General features: G+C 43.0%; 2 protein-coding genes and 1 long non-coding RNA gene across 6 annotated transcripts in view; all 3 read left to right on the top strand.

The window, feature by feature from the left end:
• The window catches only part of LOC138684982 (uncharacterized), a 28147-nt gene extending 27490 nt beyond the window's left edge, over nucleotides 1–657 (top strand). Inside the window, exon 6 of the long non-coding RNA XR_011324199.1 lies at nucleotides 493–657. This is a non-coding gene — a long non-coding RNA (uncharacterized lncRNA). The remainder of the gene's footprint in view (nucleotides 1–492) is intronic.
• A 1702-nt stretch (nucleotides 658–2359) lies between these two features.
• ATP5MC3 (ATP synthase membrane subunit c locus 3) lies at nucleotides 2360–5915 on the top strand. Its single transcript, XM_069781481.1, has 5 exons — nucleotides 2360–2500; nucleotides 2585–2662; nucleotides 3627–3704; nucleotides 4075–4268; nucleotides 5669–5915. Exons 2-5 carry the CDS (start codon nucleotides 2624–2626, stop codon nucleotides 5781–5783), a joined length of 426 nt encoding a protein of 141 aa, XP_069637582.1. The 5' UTR covers nucleotides 2360–2500; nucleotides 2585–2623; the 3' UTR covers nucleotides 5784–5915.
• Nucleotides 5916–10392: 4477 nt separating this feature from the next.
• The window catches only part of ATF2 (activating transcription factor 2), a 54094-nt gene continuing 46193 nt past the window's right edge, over nucleotides 10393–18293 (top strand). For 2 of the 4 annotated variants that reach the window (XM_069781480.1, XM_069781477.1), the window contains exons 1-2: nucleotides 10393–10491; nucleotides 14358–14393. The gene's annotated coding sequence lies outside the window, so the exon portion shown is untranslated. Of the gene's footprint in view, nucleotides 10492–10529; nucleotides 10797–14357; nucleotides 14394–14751; nucleotides 14812–18293 lie in introns of those variants that run through there. The other 2 variants (XM_069781479.1, XM_069781478.1) reach the window with 2 other exon arrangements.

Raw genomic sequence — 18293 nt, 5'->3', positions numbered from 1 at the left:
GGGACCTAGCAGCAGGTCAACCAGATAGGAAACAACGTGAGATTAACAGAAGTCTTTTTCTATGAAGATCTGCTTGAATTAAATTGAACATGGTCTCCAGAGATCAGTAACTGCTCTTCTAAATCCTCCTGAAAGCAACAGCTGAGTTGCACGTAAAATAGAGTATCTGCTGTTATGCCTTAAAAGCAACGATAAACAAGTGTTTAAGGGTGGTTTTGATGTTGTTCAGATGAGCTTGTGAATGCATTTTTTGCAAAACATTCCAGGGTGGGGATCGTGACAGAAGAGGGCACTTTCTTCATGAAAGAAGAGAGTTTCCATTTAACACTTTTTTGAATCCATGTGATTTCACGCTGTGCATACACAGAAGTGTAACGTCCACTTTCTTCTCCATTCATGAGAGCTCCGGGAAGATCTGCTTTATGCCTGGAGGTCCACACTACTAGGTTCCCAAGAAGAAAACATGCCTCTAACTACTGTGCTTCCTTCCAGAACCAAGTGAATTTCTTTGTTGCAAACAGCCTGCTCGCTGCTACACTTCTTCAGGGAAGTACGCTACTTCATAAATAGCGCACTTTATATGTTAGTGTACAGCAGCAAGTTACATTTAAGTCATTCCACCAGTACAGCATCTACATTTGCTTTATGGTTTTCTTCATGGTGCTGGAAATACTTGTTACCACAATTGCATGTAGATTGAAATTTTTAAAGTGAAAAGTTCTGCCTAACCATTAAAGGGTTTTGCCATTGATACTTATTTCTTACTTAGTGTTTGCCTATGGAAGGGCCACTCGACAGGCCCATTCACCTCAGTTCCCAAACAATGGGTGTAAGATGTGAAAAGAAAAAAAGAAAACAAAAAAGCAGGCAACTTATAACCTCTTTTGCTGGCCTTTATAGACTCCCTTTTTACGGCTCTGCTACTAAGGCTCTGGATGCACACTGGAACCAAATCAAGCTTGCTGTTGGGTTTGAGGCAGGGAGTGGAAAGCTGGGAAATTCAAAGTACAACTCCACCGTACCCAAGGATCAGAAGACACTGCATTGTAGGTTATAAAAGCAACATTATCGTTAACATTAGTGTGCAGCTGTTGAAAGTGCCTATTGCTCATGTTTGTTGGTGGGTGTTCAAGTTGCTGCTATGGAGTATGCCTCAGCTGTGTGGCACCTGTGCTTTAATCAGTGACAGCAACATCAACAGCCCATGTAAGCTTACAGGAGGCCAGCAGCTAACTCCTAAGAGACTGTGCTATGTTCCCATCCCTAAATATAATGCACATATCCTCCTATTCATCTCTTCGGAGACAGCTTGTAGCACACAGACTATTTTAGAATTTTATTTTTATGGCAGAGATTGTATCAAATGAAAATTTTGCCACAACTTCAATATGTTCCCCAGCATTTTACTCCAAACGTGGATTTTTCTGCATTTTTGCTAGTTGGCACTAATACTACTGACAGTGGTGAATGGCCATTAAAACAATGATCCCGCATATCAAGTGAAAAACATCAAAGGACATGTAAGTCGTCAAAGCGGGAATCTCGGGAACGCATGCTCAGCTCAGTAATGATAAATCTCGTTCCAATTAAGCTTGACTAAAAAGGAATTTTTTTTACTACTTGGGTGTGAACCTGCTGACTAATTAAATAGTAGGGACTTTTTGAGCACTTCAGGTGTTCTCGCACACGCCTTCTTTTTCTGCCTGTGACTCTTGCCCCGCTGGGACCGGAGGAGCTCCGGGTTCGTTTCTGCAGCCTGTGAACGTCCCGCGCCCAGACCGAGGCGGCACTTCCAGTCAGGCTCCAACGATCCCAGAAGACACGGGGCTTCGCTCTCCTTCCTTCACCAGCCGGGGGGGGTCCTCCCCCCGCCGGCCGCTCCCCGCCAATTACGCGCCGCGCTGGCGCCACGCCTCCTCCCCCTCCACGGAACACGCCTCAGCCGCCGAAGGCTCTCCCCGTAACGGGGTCTTCTCCGCACCGCGAATCGCTGCCTCGCCGGGGCGAAGCGACCTCACCCACCCCGCTCCCCTTCCGCACAGCCCTCAGGGTGCCAGCCCCCGCCGCCCACAAACGCGGGGTTACAGCAGGAGCGAAGCCGCCGGGCTGGGCCTACTGCGTGGTGCGCAGCCCTGGCTAACGGCCCTAACGGTCACATCAACGGTCCCAACCGCCAGGCTCGCGGCCTCGCTGCCGGCGAGCGCCAGTGCGGAGCCGCCGCCGCGTCACCGCCCACGCCTGCAGCGCTCGCCCCGCCCCCCTGGCTGCGTCCCCGTGGCCAGCCGGGCGCAGCGCGATTCGCGGCTGCGCCGGGGCGGGGCGGGGCGGAGCGAGCCGCCGCGCGCCCGCCGCCGCTGCCAATAGAGTCGGTACAAAGTGACCTTGGCGCCGCGCCCCGCCCCCTTCCGTCGCGCTGCATCCGGGCGCTCGCCGCCGGCCCCGCCGCGCCTGCGCAGAGACGCCCCACCCCGTCGGCTCCGAGGTGCGGCAGCCGGAGAGGGTGAGTGGCGGCACGGCGCCATCCGCCCCCATCGCCGCCCCCGCCCGCCGCCGCGGCCCCCTCACCCTCTCCCTCTCTCCGCAGAGACACCGGATTGTGGCCCCCGGGACGGCGCCCGCTAAGATGTTCGCTTGCGCCAAGCTCGCCGCCTCGCCCTCCCTGGTGAGTGGGGGCGACCGGGCCTCCTCGCTGGCCGCGTCCCGGGCTGCACCGGGGGCGGCGGAGCTCGCGGGGCGCCCGGGGGTCTGAGCCTCTGAGCCCCACGGCAGGCCCCTAGGGTCAGCCCGTACCGAGGGCTGCCCGCCTGAGTGCGAAGGGGTGGGGTGGGGGGGCTTGCTGCGGCAGGGCCGGGTTCTCCTTCCCGCCTCCTTGGCGTGGGCCAGGGCCCTTTGCCAAGGTGAGGGGCCTTCCCACACGAGCGGTGAAGGGGGAGGGCAGCGCAGCGAAAACCTCTTGGGCCTGGTGCGCTCTGTGCCTTGCTGTAGGTCAAACTCCAGCCTGTTGCTTGTCCTACGCAAGGCCGGGATTTTTTGCCCTTGCAGAGACACGGGACTGTTCTGCTTGAAAATGTTCTCTCTAGCCCGCAGAACGTCTCGTTTTGCATGGTGCAGGCACAGGTTTCCCTTGCAGGAAGAGCTTTGTGCAAGAGCCGGTATGACCTTAGACTGCTGGAAGCCCAAGGACACATGCAGGCCGCTTGTGAAAGAGGACTCATTCATTTATGCCTCGCTAGATTTAAAAGTCTAGGTTACATCTGTGCATTTAACAACGTTGGAATTCATCTTGATGGCTTTTCTTCTTTCACTTCAAAATGTGTATGACTGCCTGTTGGTCTATCTGGCTTTTTTGTTGCTGTTTTGCTACGTTTTCTGTCAGTATAACGCATGTACAGGTTCATTGAATGATGTCATTATTTGCAATAATGTCTCCTGAAAATGGTGCTATCAGATTGCATGGCAGTGTTTCCTTCTGTATCATTGATTGTATATCCAGCTATGCAGACTGCTGTCTTTCAAGTAAGATAAATGGCTTAAGAGATAATAGCCTTATAATCTTGTAGACTATGGTATGGGAACAGGTGTGATCAAATATTTCTTTTTTTATAGCTTTTTTCCTCCTCTTGCAGATCCGTGCTGGATCAAGACTCTTGTACAGACCAATTTCGGCATCTGTGTTGTCTAGGCCAGAGGTCAAGAATGGAGAGGTACCTTATAAACAAAATTCTGTATCTTCCTAAATTACCTGGTGAGCCTAAATGTCCTCAACCTAGAGTTCACTTGTACTAACTCAAATATCTATAGTGTGAAACTTGCTTTAAGTCAAACACCTAATAATACTCGTTGCTGTCTTGCTTTTTCCCCTGAGAAGTCTTTCACATTTAAAGTTGATTGCTTTCAGGTGGAACAGGTAACATTCTGAAGTTTTTAACTCTTAGTTATAGTCTCATCACTTGGAAGAGGAGCTACACATTGGATCTAATACAATTTTTAAAACTGCAGAATAACACTATCAAAGTGGTCGTAGAAAATGGTCTGTGTCTGAATATAATGCTTTTTCATGTTTTGTTTTCTTAGGGCAATTCAACACTTAATGGGGCCCAAAATACTGTCTCCCGACTAGCACTTAGAGAATTCCAGACTAGTGCTATCAGCAGGGACATTGACACTGCTGCCAAATTTATTGGTGCTGGTGCTGCCACAGTAGGTGTGGCTGGTTCTGGTGCTGGTATTGGAACAGTCTTCGGTAGTCTAATCATTGGTTATGCCAGGTAATCAATCTCTCTCTTATAAAACTCTTGAATTGCATGCAGATGTATCTTGAGACAGCACCCCCACATAAGCTAAGTTGCCATAAGGATGGTGGCACTACAATAAACTCTGTTAGTAATCACTATTAATGACAAACATGGCTAAATAGAATCATATGAAACTGTAGTATATTCATCAGGATGGCTCTGTTGTTAAATTCACAACTTTATACATTGCCTGGAGAAGAGACATGAAAGAAATGAGGTCATTAGACTTGATCAGTGTTTCGGTCGCTGAAGTCCACTGTTTGAGCATTCAGTTCCAGAACTGAATTAAAAATCTAGCCTGGATCTTCTTCAGTTTGAGGGGAGAAGTCCTAAAAAGAAACTGTATGAAAACTGGTAATAAGTAATGTGAGTTTGTATGCTTTAGGCTGCGTAGTTGTTTGTGGTGGTTGTTTAGAAATGGATGCTTAACTCAGTTTTCCAATGCATTCAGCTTTGCATCTCAGAATATGTAATTACTTTATCGAATGAGTAATCATTCCTTCTAGAAATCTGAAGGGGGTGAGGGTGGGGATTTATAGTAGGGATGGACTTCTTCCGTATAAGTTTACAGTGTTCCTGTAGTAGGAATAGTTTACATGGTACCATGAAAGACCAGAACTGATACAGGCATAAAAAAAAGCTTTACTGAAGGTTTCATGGTTGTCTTTATTCTTTCAACTGGTTAAGACTTAATTAAGTCTTAATAAAGATTAAGCCCTACTGAAAACAAGGAAGTTCACTTTCCACTTGAAGAAACAAGTGTTTTCAGTACAAAACTGATGTCTCCTTTTTTTGAATTTGGCATGAATATGTCAATAAGAGGTTGTAGAACATTACTTCATAGTATTATGTTGAAGGGGTTTTTTTTCTGTCCCACTCACTTCTTGGAGGGATAATTCATTGCATTTTTGCAACAAACTGCTGTGTATTTCTTTTTTTGCTCTAGGTGGTTTCAGTTCCTGTATTTTGTCTGAGGGCTACTTAAAATGTTAAACATGCAAACTTCCTTGGAATATAGTTCTAATGTCACAGATGTGAAATAAATTTATAAAGCATAGTGCTGATAGTTCCTGCATGGGTGGATGTAGAGAAGTCAAATTCAAAAGCATACATGCATGTAGTCACAAAAACTGTGCTCATTTGGAAAAGCCATATACAATCTGCATAAACTGAATCTAGTCTTAATTGCCAACTCATTTGTCTTCAGTGAAATCCTTGCTAAAAATTACTTCTGCTTGGGTTTATTGGATTTTCCTGTTATGGAATCTGTGGCAAGGACATATGAGGTTCTGAATCTGTCAGATATGTTAAACTGTATGAAAAACATCTTAATTGTAAAGATAAAAAGGTCTTACACCTTCACTTTCTTTTAGAAATCCTTCTCTGAAGCAGCAGCTGTTCTCATATGCTATCCTGGGATTTGCCCTGTCGGAAGCTATGGGTCTCTTCTGTCTGATGGTTGCTTTCTTGATCCTATTTGCCATGTGAAAGGAGATCTGCCTGTGATACTGGCATTGGAATGTAACTCTGCATTTTATGGGACTCCCAAAATGTTGGTGTCATGGAAATTGATGCTATTTCCAAAGTCATTTCATTAAAGATAACAACTTTAACTGTCAACCTGTTGCCTGCATTTATTATCTTTCTTGCTAGGATGTCTGGAAGACAGCATATTGTCATTCAGTCACCATGGATTTCTCCTGATAATGACATACCGTGTAGGACCCTTCAAATAATGACTTCAAGTCAAACATTTTATTTATTAATATATATAGGCATGTTGCTTGTTTGTTAAAATCAATGTGGCATATCTTTGAAAGTTCAAAGGATACACAGATTAAATGTGAAAGGCTATACTGCTGGCCTTGTTTCTTCACTTGTGTTTCAAACTTACTCAGAGCTGTTTCTGTGCACAATTTGTTTTTTCTCAGACTAGGTGGCACATAAGGTGTTCTGGCACCTCTTGATAGAAGGACAAATCTGTGATAGGAAAGTCTCTTTGCCTCAGTTTTCAGTTAGACTATAAATTTCGAACACCATGGTAAAAATTTTCCACTTTGTTCTGACCAGTGTCCCAGTTGAACAAACTGTTGACTGCTTTAGGTTGGTCCAAGACTTTTTAAGTGTGGCACATTGACATTATACTCTTACTTAGTTACTGCATTCTTGGTATCACCTAATTAAAAGGGAGAACTTCCAGCTTCCTAATTTTGTAAAGTCAGCCTTGTGTTCTCTCTCAAGTTCTTTTAAGAGCAGTAGGATCAAAGCATTTTTATTAACAAAGTACCTGCAGTATCAAGCTTTACTTCTCACAGTATCTGTCTTCTAACAATCTAAATGCATTTACAGTGTTGTCTACACTTACAGCAATATACTGTGTGCTACTATATACTAATCTGGTGGGGGGGTTGATGGCATCTCAAACTTTATTCAAAACGTTAAATAATACATATGATCACTGTCAAAATATAAGCTGAACCTTGGAAGAACGTGAGCAGGTTTGTTACAAGCTTTGTCATCTTGCTGTTAAATGGGTAATTACTGAATTAAATCTAGGAAACTTTTTACTGTAAACTGCCTATCCCTGGGGAAGTGGAGAAATGACTAGTGGCTCTCAGATCACTGTGAGGTGCAGGTAAGACCTTTGTTTTCATCTGGAGTCAGATACCAAATTGATGTTCACTGGGACATGGTTTAGTGGTGGACTTGGCAGTTTTAGATTAAGGGTTGGACTCAATGATCTTAAAGGTCTTTTCCAACCTAAATGATTCATGTAGCCTAATTTGGACCTAGCATGAGAAGTTACTTTCCCTGTAAGTTCTTAGGAGAAAATAGTTGTTTTCTCAAAAGGATTAAAAGTTACTGTGTAAATTACAGAGAGCATCCTTTTATATATGTGAGGTTTAGGAGTGTAGAATATGCAGCATCTTTAGTCAGCTCTAGCACAGTATTAGTAGTGCCTTACATGACTAGGTCTGGAAGTGGTTTTGCGGGGGGGTAAGAGAGGGGTAGGAGGTAAAGCATATTGCAGCTATCTTCTGTGTGGTGTGTGCTCACGCAGTGTTTATTTTATGAAATTATTATTATCCATTCTCGTAAGCTATTCTGTTACAGAGCTGACATACAGTGTATTTGCCCTGGATGAAAGGTAGATAATGATTACTAGAATTCTAGGCTAAAGCTCATCTGTGTATTGCTGTCCTTCTGGTAGGTGATGAACTTCATTCTGTTCTTTCAGTACTGTAGAGATCTCTGCAGGCATCTGAGGTGGCAATCCATATTTCTTAGTATTGTGGACTAGTCTAGTGGACTAGCTTAATTCAAGCTTCAGATTTCCCTGTCACTGGGATGTGGCCAAACTAGGATCTTCAAACTTGTCTTGGTTAAGTCTAGCTCCAGCTCTGTTAATTGTACTTAGCAATTTGTTTGCATGTCAAATGGTTCTGCTGAGTTGCAATTGTCTGTTTGGTATAGAAAGAAGATCTTGCTAAGCTATTGCTCCATAACCTCAATAAGAAAGCCAGCTGACTCACCACTTGAATCAGGCTTGAATAATGATTTCTGGATTTACATCCTATCTTTTCCCATGTGGTTCACCCTGTCAACATGTACCCTTTTCCCTATGATCAGCCTTGTCTGAAGGGCAGCAAACATCTCGGGTGACCCAGTATATGGATGTGAAGCCTGTCTATTTTAGTAGCAGCATTTCCCAAAGCTTGTTACCTTTTAACTCACTCTTAGACTGGTAAACATGGGCCAAACCCAAGCAAAATTACTATTTGTTTATGCCAATCTCGAAAGAATCAGATCTTGGTATTGCAGATAAAGACTAATCAAGGACTTTCAAAACATGACAACAAACCTTCATGCAGGGGATTATCCGCCTTATAGACAATAAGGGGCTTAGAATCAATGAGTGATGGGCAGATTTTCACATCTGAGTGATCACAAGGCACATTGACTCCCTTTCTCTATTCCTCTGTTTTCCCCTGCTCTTTAAAAACAGCTTAGTTTCAGTGGTTACTTGAGCACTTTAACAGCTCAGTCAATTTGAGTGGTCTTACAAAGACAAAAAAATACTCTCAGTTTTCCTAAAATGCTCGCAAGAGACAATTATAAATGTGTAAAAGATTAAATGGTTTTAAGCAAAAAAAGAAAACCCAACCTCTATGTAGTGATTGGGAAGCAGCAGATGAAGGACTCCTGATCTTCTCGTTATGAGTTTATATCAAGAAATCTTTTTCATAGGTCAGGGAAACCAGATACAGAGTTCTATGAGGAGATACTGTAGGCTTCAGTTCCCTGAAACCTTTTCAGTTTCTTCTGACATGGGCCATGCTGACCTTAGAGATTGCCAACTTCTGAAAATTCATACTACAGGTTCTCCAGATCAAAAGACTGTGTTCCTCTTTCAGTGTTGAAGATGAAGCTGGCTGACACAGAGATCTTCATTGTCTGAATAACTGTTCTGCCTGCTGTCCAGTAGATCAGACATCATTCCACCTCTGAAAGCGATGTGCACAGTAGTGTTATGTATAATGGAGGGAATGTTTGTGTTACCAATTACACCCTTAAGTTATTGCTGCAGGTAAAAGGGATTCATCCTTTCCATCCGGCTGCTTTTTTTTTTCTTTTTCTGCTTCCCCTGTGTTTGTTTCTTGCACCAATTTCAGACTGAAGAAAGGCAAATAACTTGCAGTTCAGTTTTCTGTTCAGGTTCAGGATGGCTGCCATGTGATGGTAGATCTAAGCCACTGAAAAATAATTACTTCAAATACAGCTCTTGGTTGCTCTGCAAAGAAAGAAAGATCTCTATTCCTCTCATTTTGCACTCACATTTGAGCCCTTTGCAACATGCTTACAGTAAAGAATAATTCCACCTTTAAGTAAATGGTGTACTTTTATGCAGTGTTTTTTATCCCGCCTTATCTCAAAGAACTTTGCAAAAGTGCTGTACAGTGCCCGTGAAAGCAATTTAGAAGAAATGAAACATACTATATCGTCTTTTGCAAGCTCAGGGAAACTTGGACAAAATGTGATTTACTGGAACTAATACTACTTTTTAGAAGTCTTTTTTTTTTTTGTTATTCATAGTCTCATGTTCTCAGATCAGTTCCAGACTTGAAAGATGACAGTTCTAAATGATACCCAGGCATAGATTTAAAACTTCATGTGTGATTCAGAGCACATACTAAACATAGTATTATGGTTGGTTTTTTTTTAATGCATCCAATTGCTTCTAGTTCCTTCTGTGTAAAACTTAGGTGCTTCCCTTCATTGTACAGTGCTGCAGCATTTTTGACACAGTGTTAAAAAGGCAAATGTTTAACAGAACCACAGCTTCACCCCTAGCTCCTGGCGTGAGAGTTGCGGTGTGCAGAGAGATGGGGAAACCAAAGGAATATAGCCAGTATGGGGTTTTGGAGGGCTGATTATTCCAGAAGTTAGGCGTGCCAAGCACAGCAAGCGCTGCCGCTGAGCGAAGCCTTGCCGTGGTTTAGTCTCTACCCGCTTTCTGCTGCCTTCCCCTAGCAGCCGCTGCCGGCCCTCCTGCAGAACCAGCAGCGGAGGACGGGCGCTTCGTCCTCCGAGCTCCCCGTCTGGGACGGCCGCAGAAGTCCTCCCTCAGCAGCAGCTTTGCCCAACGTGCTGGATCGCGCACAGACAGACACGGTTCAGCGTGGCTCCCGCGGCGGATGCGTTGCCCACATGTGGCCAGCGGAGTCTTCGGCCGACCGGCCACATCCTCAGGGGGTCCCCGGCAGGGACGGGGGAGTATTCGCGCTCTGAATGCGGGGTCGCCGTGTGACGGGACTGGTGCAGCGGGGAGCAGAACCCGTACGTCCGCCCAGGCGAGAGCTGCCGTTGGCGCCGCAGGTCGCTCGCAAGGGAGGCGGCGCCGCGGTCACCCATCCGCGGGCGGACCGAGCCGCGCCTGCTTAGCTACAGCCGCCTCGCGGCTCCCCCTCATCCCCGGCCACACCCGGGCAGTTGGCGCTTCCGGCCACACCGTCCCCAACCGCCCCGCCGGCAGCGCCCAATCAGCGGCGCGCGCCGTCCTCCGCGCCGCCCCTCCCCGCCACGTGACCTGCACCTCCCCGCTGCCCGCGGAGATGTCGGCCGAGCTATCGCGAGAAGTGACGGAAGCCTGTGGGGGACCCGGCCTTTAATGTGCGGTTCGGCCCGCGTTCCCGGGGTGAGTTTGTAAACACGAGCGCGGCGCCGGCCCGGCGGCGGCGGCTCCTCCTCCTTCTTCTCCTCCTCCTCCTCCCTCCGCGCTGCGGCGGCGCCCGCGCGGGCGAGGGCACCGGGGGCGTGAGGGGAGGGAGCGGCCCCGCTCGGCAGTAGGCGGGGGATACCCGGGAGGCAGTAACATGGCGCCGCCGCGCCTCTCCGCGGCAGCCCCCTCCCCCACCGCGGCCTGCGGCTCCCGCCGCCCCTAGAGCCGGGGCGGGGCGGGCCGGGCCGGCCGGCGTCGCGGAGACCGTTACTCGTCCGGAGGTAGGGGTCCTGGCGGGCGCCCCGAGGGAGCGGGACGGGACGGGGAGGCGAGCGGGTGAAGGGGGCTGCAGCTGCCCGCGCCCCCCATCCGGAAGAGGGCCGCCCCGCGGGGGCATCGCCGGCCCCGGCCTGGCCCGCGGCGGGGGGTGAAAGGCAGGGGGGAAGGCGGGAGGAAGGGGGCAGGCAGGCCTGGCCTTTTTGCCTCATCTCAGCTCCAAGGAGGCCTCTCTCCGCATCCATCTTCTGCTCTGAAGAGAGATCTTGGTCCGGGCGCGGTGCCGGTGCGGAGGGCACCGAGAGGGGTACGGTTTGGGGGCGGGGGGGGGGTAAGAACAGCTTTTCTGCATCAGAGGGAGGTGTTGGCCTGCCTGGGATCTGGCCACGGACGTGGACCTTCTGGACCAGTTGCCCTCTTGACTTTGCCTGTTATTGTGCATTATGCCTCTCGAGTTGCCTTAATAAAAGGCCTCTGAGGCTTTCACGTGAAAAAACACATCGCAGACCCTCAAGCAGTGATGGCTGCAGGGTGTTTTAGGCACAGATGTTTTATGCCACAATACAACTTCATGTTTGGAGTTAGGAGATATGCGTGCTGCCATGTTGCTTCTGCAGTTGTATTCATTCTACAATCTTTTTGCATCCCTATTCTTAGAGTTAGATCCATGAGTATGTTTCCATGCCCCATCCATGTGCTGTGTGTCACTCGTTTGCTTTTCATTACGTTGCTTTCTCCCAATGATGTTTATCTTCAAATACTGATACTGTCACCTGTTTCCTTGCAGTAGAATGAGAAATTCTAATAAAGCTGGAAATTCTGAATCATCTGCTACTTTCCAGATAGCGACCCTGAATATGGCCAAAGTGTATTTTCTTTTCCACTTTTTAAAATAATAGTTTGGATTTTTTTTTTCTTGTCATATTCTGCTCATGGCAGTGAATGTCCTGTCCCAATCTCTTGCTGAATGTAAAGCTAGATAGAGTTAATAAAAACAAATGTTGCTGAAGTTAAGGTCATAATACTGCTAGGTCTGTCTTAGATGCTAAATTCAGCACTAGCTGGTAGGATGAGGAGGACCCTTCCTTGTGGTCCCAGTCCTCCATAAGTGTTCTAGATGCAATTTCTTCAGCCTTCCACTGAAACATAAGTTACTGTCTATTAATGGACATCCAGTTGCAGACTTAATTTCAGAGGGACAAACTATAGTCAAGTTAGGCATTCACTTGAATTCTTTTAAATTCCACGTTCCAGAATCCAAATCAGAAAGTTGTCTTATTAAGAAACAAAATCATAGCTTTGTCAGGGACTGTTTGTTATATAATGCATCAAAAGAAATGTGAAATAATAGAAAAAACTTGATGTGTGCATGGAGTGAAGTAGCTTTTTTTAAAATCCATTATGAGTTTATGTTTTAATACTGATATTGCATGCTAATACTTAATCAACTAGTTGAGCCTTTGATCTTCACAGTGTAGATGGTATTTCTATCCTGATTTGAACTCTAGAAATATGAATGTGTTTGGTATGTCTTTTTCCAGAAACTTCTAGAGTATGCAGCATCTAACGTAAGGTGCTTTCAGGTCTTAAATTTGATCATACATAATTTTATAAATAATGTTTTCATGCTACTTCTGTTTTGTGACGAAGTGTTGAGCGACCTGAAAAGTTATACTCTTTTGAATCTTTTTTAATTAAATTTTGGGTGTATCTAGTGCCTAAAATTCCTTTTCTGTCATCAGCTATTCTTTTTTTTCCTTCCACTATTAATTAAACTTAGAAATGCACATTTTTTGCTCTGAGAAGCTTTACTAACTTTAAAAATGTATATGTTATGTCCAATCTCAACATTTTTTATGGTTTCTTAAAATCTTGAATTTCTGTATAAAAATAATGCATTAACTGTTTTCAAAGGGCCAAGCATGATTCAATACTATTAACTTCTTTGGAATAACGAATAGATTTCAAGTTATCATTGTCCTTCTGCATAACTTAACTACATTTGTTTCAAATCAATCATGTGCATTCTAAGGTGGCATTGGATATAGTTAGTGATACAAATATGAGTTGATATTTAATAACTGTGCAATAAATATTTTTTTTTTTTAAAGTTTATGCTGTACTGTTTCCAACTTTGTTCTGTGTCAGTTTCAGTTCAGCCTGAGAACTTTTCCATTAGCTTCAGTTCAGATAGGAGCTTCACTTCAGTAAGTTATTCCAAGCAATCTAGTATGTTTCCCTTTCTAGGTGGATGCCAGTGGTCATTTATATTATTACTTAGAGGAAGGAAAAAGATCATTCTGTTTTAATGGCTATTGGGAATCCTGTAGTGGGATATTTATGATATATTTAAAGATTTTTTTAAATTACTTTCTTAATTATTGTATTCAATGTTACACTTCAGGGATGCAGTCTGAAAAAATGTAAAACTGAAGTAACTTTTTGTTAAGTTTTTTTTTTTTTAATTTGTTGAAATAATGTAGCAAAAGGAGATTGGATTTCTAATGGTTGTTCGGTTGATGGACAATATTAAGATGTTCAAACCTAGAGAAGTGAGCTGGAGAATATATCTCTAAGTAAATTGTGGTGGAATATTGGTGGAATTGGTGGAATATTAACCCCTGTGTATTTCTTCTCTGAGGTTCATTGGCCTTTCACTTATCTACAAGAGCTGTATTCACACAGCATGAATTTCCAGTAAGTCAAAGAAAGATCAAGGCACCTCTGAAAAATACTTAAGCTGGGGGTAGATTTAGGAGCTGCCATATTCAGCCAACAGGAAGCGTTAGGCCTAAGGACCTTTCTTTATTCCATTAGTGCTCTCTGTTTACCAGAAGTGTACCTTCATGTCAAAAAAGCCTGCTCCTTCAGCAAAGCTAAAGTGACTTAATTGCTTTGTTTCTGTACATGTGACTATCTGTCCAGCTGGCTTTCTTGTTCTTATTTGAACTTGTTAAGTCAATTGTCCTCACTTCTTGCATCTTTTCTTCTTTGTCCAGATGCTCTACCCTTTACAGAATCTTAGACAAACCATGGAAGGTAGGGAATTAACTTCAGACATCAGTTACAAGCAGTTAAGTAATAACATCAACAAAAAAAAGTGCCCAACATTTGACTTCTTTAAAGAAAAAGTCTGAGCATTATGCTGCAGGCATTACATTCTTCCTTATTCTTCCCCAGAACTCTCTGAAACAGATCATGTGTCTTCTAGGAAACAGCACAACCATTCTATTAAGCAGTGAAGTGTGAAGAAGGAGTTCCCATTTTCCTGTTCACCAGTTTTGAGGTTTACAACTTTTAAATATTCTGGACTATGGCTTATAGTTTTCTTGCAGAATCTACTGACCTACTTTCTGGTGATCCCACTTTCTTTATGAGGAGGAATGTTTTTATTTTTCAATTTTTTTCTCCTCCATTCTCTTCATCATTCAGTTTTCTTTTTTAGGGATGCTAAATTCTGTGGCATTATACAAATAGAGCCAGTCAGAACACTTTTGAAACTGGACTGTAATGGTCAAGTATTAATTACACTGCTTTTGCTTCACCTTTCTTCTTTTGCTTTACAGGAAACTGAAAAAAACCAGCTGTTCCAGTCCCTCCAGGTAAGTGGAACAATGATTTTTTTTTTTCTTTTAAAAAACAAATTTTTATTTTATATATTTATATTACTTCTTTTTAAGTGGTGTTTTCAACATACTAACTTCTGATTTTTACTGAAAGCAAAACTTGCAAATCTGCCTCTATAGAAAATTGTGGAAATAAAGATAGGCTCAAATGTGGGAGGTGATTAAAATTTATGCTGTGCAGTGCTGTATGCAAGTACTGAAAGTATAAAGGGTGCCCTGTTCATTTTGATTTGCGTTAATTTGTTTAGTTGCATGAGAAAGCTATCTCTCTTAATTTTGAAGTGTTTAAATTTGGAAAACAAAAATAGTTCTTTTTTTTTCTCCTCATCTAAAGAAGCATGTCTGTTAAAATTCTTGTATGGAGCCAAGCAAAACACTAAATTCAGCTCTTCAGGTAACCATTAAGAATGTTATTCTTTACTGTGGCAAATATATTCAGTCCACTTTACTTTGGAAAAAGTACGCACCTCAAGTAGAACTCTTAAAAGTTGATAAAGGCTTGAAATTTTGACCTTGCCCTTTTATGTTTCAGTTTCCCATTATAAAATGAAGCTTTAAAGTAAAATCTTAAAAATCTTATACTACCTAAAGCAATTACACACTATGGTGAGATCTACAGAAAAGCTTATGAAGAGTTAATAATTTTGTATACTGTACGGGTTTGTAACTTGCAGTAGAAAGGGGCACAATCCCAGATCAAATGTAAAGAATAAAGGAAATGTTGAATAGACACAATCGGTCTTGAGGAAATGCAAACATCCGTAGGAAAATACATCACTGATACTGTAACTTAAGCACTTTGCAATGTATAGACCCAGGGGAGCCTTGATGCTGATGGACTACTATAATTCTGATTTGTCTCAATGGTTTAATACAGTTTTTGTCCAACTTTTTTTTTTTTTCAAACCAGTATGTACAGATGTTTCTTGAGTTGGAGCCACGTGCAAGTGGTCAGTCTAGCTGCAAAACTTGGGTTTGCATCACATGTAAGCAGTAGTAGATAAATTGGCTACTACTGTAGCTGGCAGACTGTCAGATTGTCCTCTATGGACTGTCAAGTTTAGGGGGGTGACACACTTGTGAGAGTGTGCATCTCTTCTTGCTTGCTGGCCAGTAGAGGAATGCTGACGTTGAAAAGTTTTAAGGTTTTCCTTTTTTTTTTTTTTTATTGGTATTTTTATAGTTGTCTGTCTTTTCTGTGTTCAGTTCAGGCTGTTTCCTTCCATGCTGTTTGTGTCAGACCTGACGTTACAGGAAGGCAGTCTCTGTATTGCTACCGTGCTTAGAATAGGTTATCACAGGGTAAGACTGCACAGGCCGTGAGCAGGTCAGTGCATAGAGGTCTTTTGGCATACAGCATGCTTTATACAGGTAAAGTGTTCAGAGACTTTAGCTACAAGTCTGATGAATCTTTACTAGGTACGTGTGAAGAATGATTTTTCTCAGCACATTTGGAGAGGTTTTTGCAAGGATTATCAATATGTATATATTTTTAAACAGCCATTTAAATGTTTAGTAGAAAAAAAATTTGAAACAAGATGTCAGTTGTGTTTTCCATGCTCCTGTATGTAGGGATTGAGAGAAAACAGAAGAACCTTTAACAGTAAAATAAGCCAACAAGACATTGCTTAAATCAGTGTGTGTTTCTATTCTTTCACAAATTGTCTACAGGAAGGTATTTTAGAAGCAAGCCTCAGAGTATGTAGTAATAGTTTCCAGAAAGTGTACCTAAGATGTTTAATTAAGTCTTATAAAAATATACAAATAATTGTTGAAGCTATTTTTGTAGCACATTTAGATAAACATTAGTGTGATGTTTTATAGAAACATCTTTATTTTTTAAATAAGTACACTGTCCTAAATATTAGTAAATTGCTTGCAAACCTGTTTCTATTTCTCTGTATTATATATATTTTAAACACATATATATACTTATTTATATATTTTACTGTACAGTTGGGTTTCCAAAAATGATAAAAGACATTTATGACATTTTAAGTAGGCATGATATGGAAGTATTTTACCTTTGTGTTGAAAGTATGGAGCAAACACCAAAAAAGTGAGATTACTTTCTGATTTAAGTACCAAAGTTGATTATACTGCTGAGATTATTTCATGGTTTTCCCATGTTCAGCTCTGATCCTGTTTCTCAGTGTAACTCAAAAGAATTCTATGTATGGGTTTCTTTATGCTACTGAAAGGAATTTAGGATTGGAAGGTTTACGGAATAAAGTTGCAGTTCAGTGGACTGGTAGTAAGAATCATTTCACTGGACTGTTCAGTTTATCTGAAGAGATAAGTTAAGGCTAGAGTTTCACATTCAGATTGGATTGCTTCAGGAACCATCTTTTTTCTATGGGACGAGGTGTTTGCTGTTGCATGGGTAACAATCCAAGGTGGCTATAATTCATCTCTAGCGATTGGCTTAGTTTACATACTTCATTTCTCATTTGGTCGGGTGAGTAACATTTTTGTCAAGATGGTGTTTAAGTTGCTATTTTGGTTTTCAGGGGAGGAGTATTTACTAAATTTTTTTTACTGTGATATTCTCTCTTAGAGCAGTCAATCTCCAATAGCCTTTTGAAATCAGAGTGGCAATCACAAACTTCTTTTCTGAAAATTGGCCTTCTGTGTGTTAGTCTTGTTATTCCTGTCAGGCAATAAACAATCCAGAAAGAAAAGAGGAGGCAAAGGATGGGGTTTGTTTGTTTGTTTTCCCTAGCAGCAGCAGTTTCAGTTGTTGGGCTGTAAAGTTAACCATGCTGTTGTCTTCTAAAGCTGTGAAAATGTTACCCAAGTTTGGATTGTCTTTTGCTGTTGTTGACCTCTGTTTCTAGCTACGTCTTTATGGTATACTTCAAATTTCAGAGTTATCTTGGATTGCTGAGAATTTTGTCCACTCAAATTTTGAATATTTCCAAGGATGGAGATGCCACAGCCCCACTGGGCAACCTGTTCCAGTGTTCAGCTGCCCTCACTGTGTGGTTTTTTCTTTGTTTTTAATCCCTGACCCCCTTATACTTGCTCTTAACCTTCTTGGTGTGGCTTGTGAATGTTGCAGCTCATCCTTTTGTTGTACTCTACCTAGAGTCTGCATCTGTCTTCTCTATAACAATACATTAGGTAGTGTAAGACAGCAAGTAGATCCTTCCTTAGCTTTCCTTCTCCATGCTGAACAAATTTTGCTTCGTGATACTCCTCCTGTATGTAATAGTCCAGCCTCCTAACTATTTTGTTGGGGCCCCTGCTGATTTCTTTCCAGTTTGTCATCTGTCTTGAGGGGCTCAAAATGGGACACAGCACTCCAGCTGTAGCCTCATGAGTGCCAGATAACGGAGAGTAATCACTTCCCTTCATCTGCTTGCTATGCTCTTGGTAATTCAGCCCAGTAGGCTGTTAGCTTTCATTGCTGTAAGTGACATTGTGCTGAATCGTGTTCAGTTTGTTGTCCACCAGGAGTTACAGGTTCTGCCCCAAACCTGCTTGACAGCCAGCTGGCCCTCAGCCTGCACTGTTGCATGGAGTTACTTTGTTCTAGGTGCAAGCTTTGCATTTGTCTTTGTAATAGGTAAATACAATCCTTATGAATTTGGCTACAGTAACGAATGCGAGCCCTTTGTTTCCCCATCCTGTCAGATCCAGTTTCTGTTTAGATTTATGATGTCCGAAGTCTTGCTGGAATGCATGAGTGAACTTCTTTTCTCTTTTAAGTGCAAAAATTTCAGTGCTTCAAGATACTTTTTTTTTTCCTCAGATATTAGCTGGAATCCCTTTACAAGGCATTACCTCACAAAATTCCTTGTGGCCTGCAGTCAAATAATATTATAAAGATCAGGAAATGAATTTATCTCCAACTTTTTTTCCAGTAAGTTTGCC

Source organism: Haliaeetus albicilla, chromosome 4, assembly GCF_947461875.1.
Source record: "Haliaeetus albicilla chromosome 4, bHalAlb1.1, whole genome shotgun sequence".
NCBI lineage: Eukaryota > Metazoa > Chordata > Aves > Accipitriformes > Accipitridae > Haliaeetus > Haliaeetus albicilla.
The sequence above is the reverse complement of the archived record's forward strand: the minus strand, read 5'-3'. Positions and strand labels throughout refer to the sequence as shown.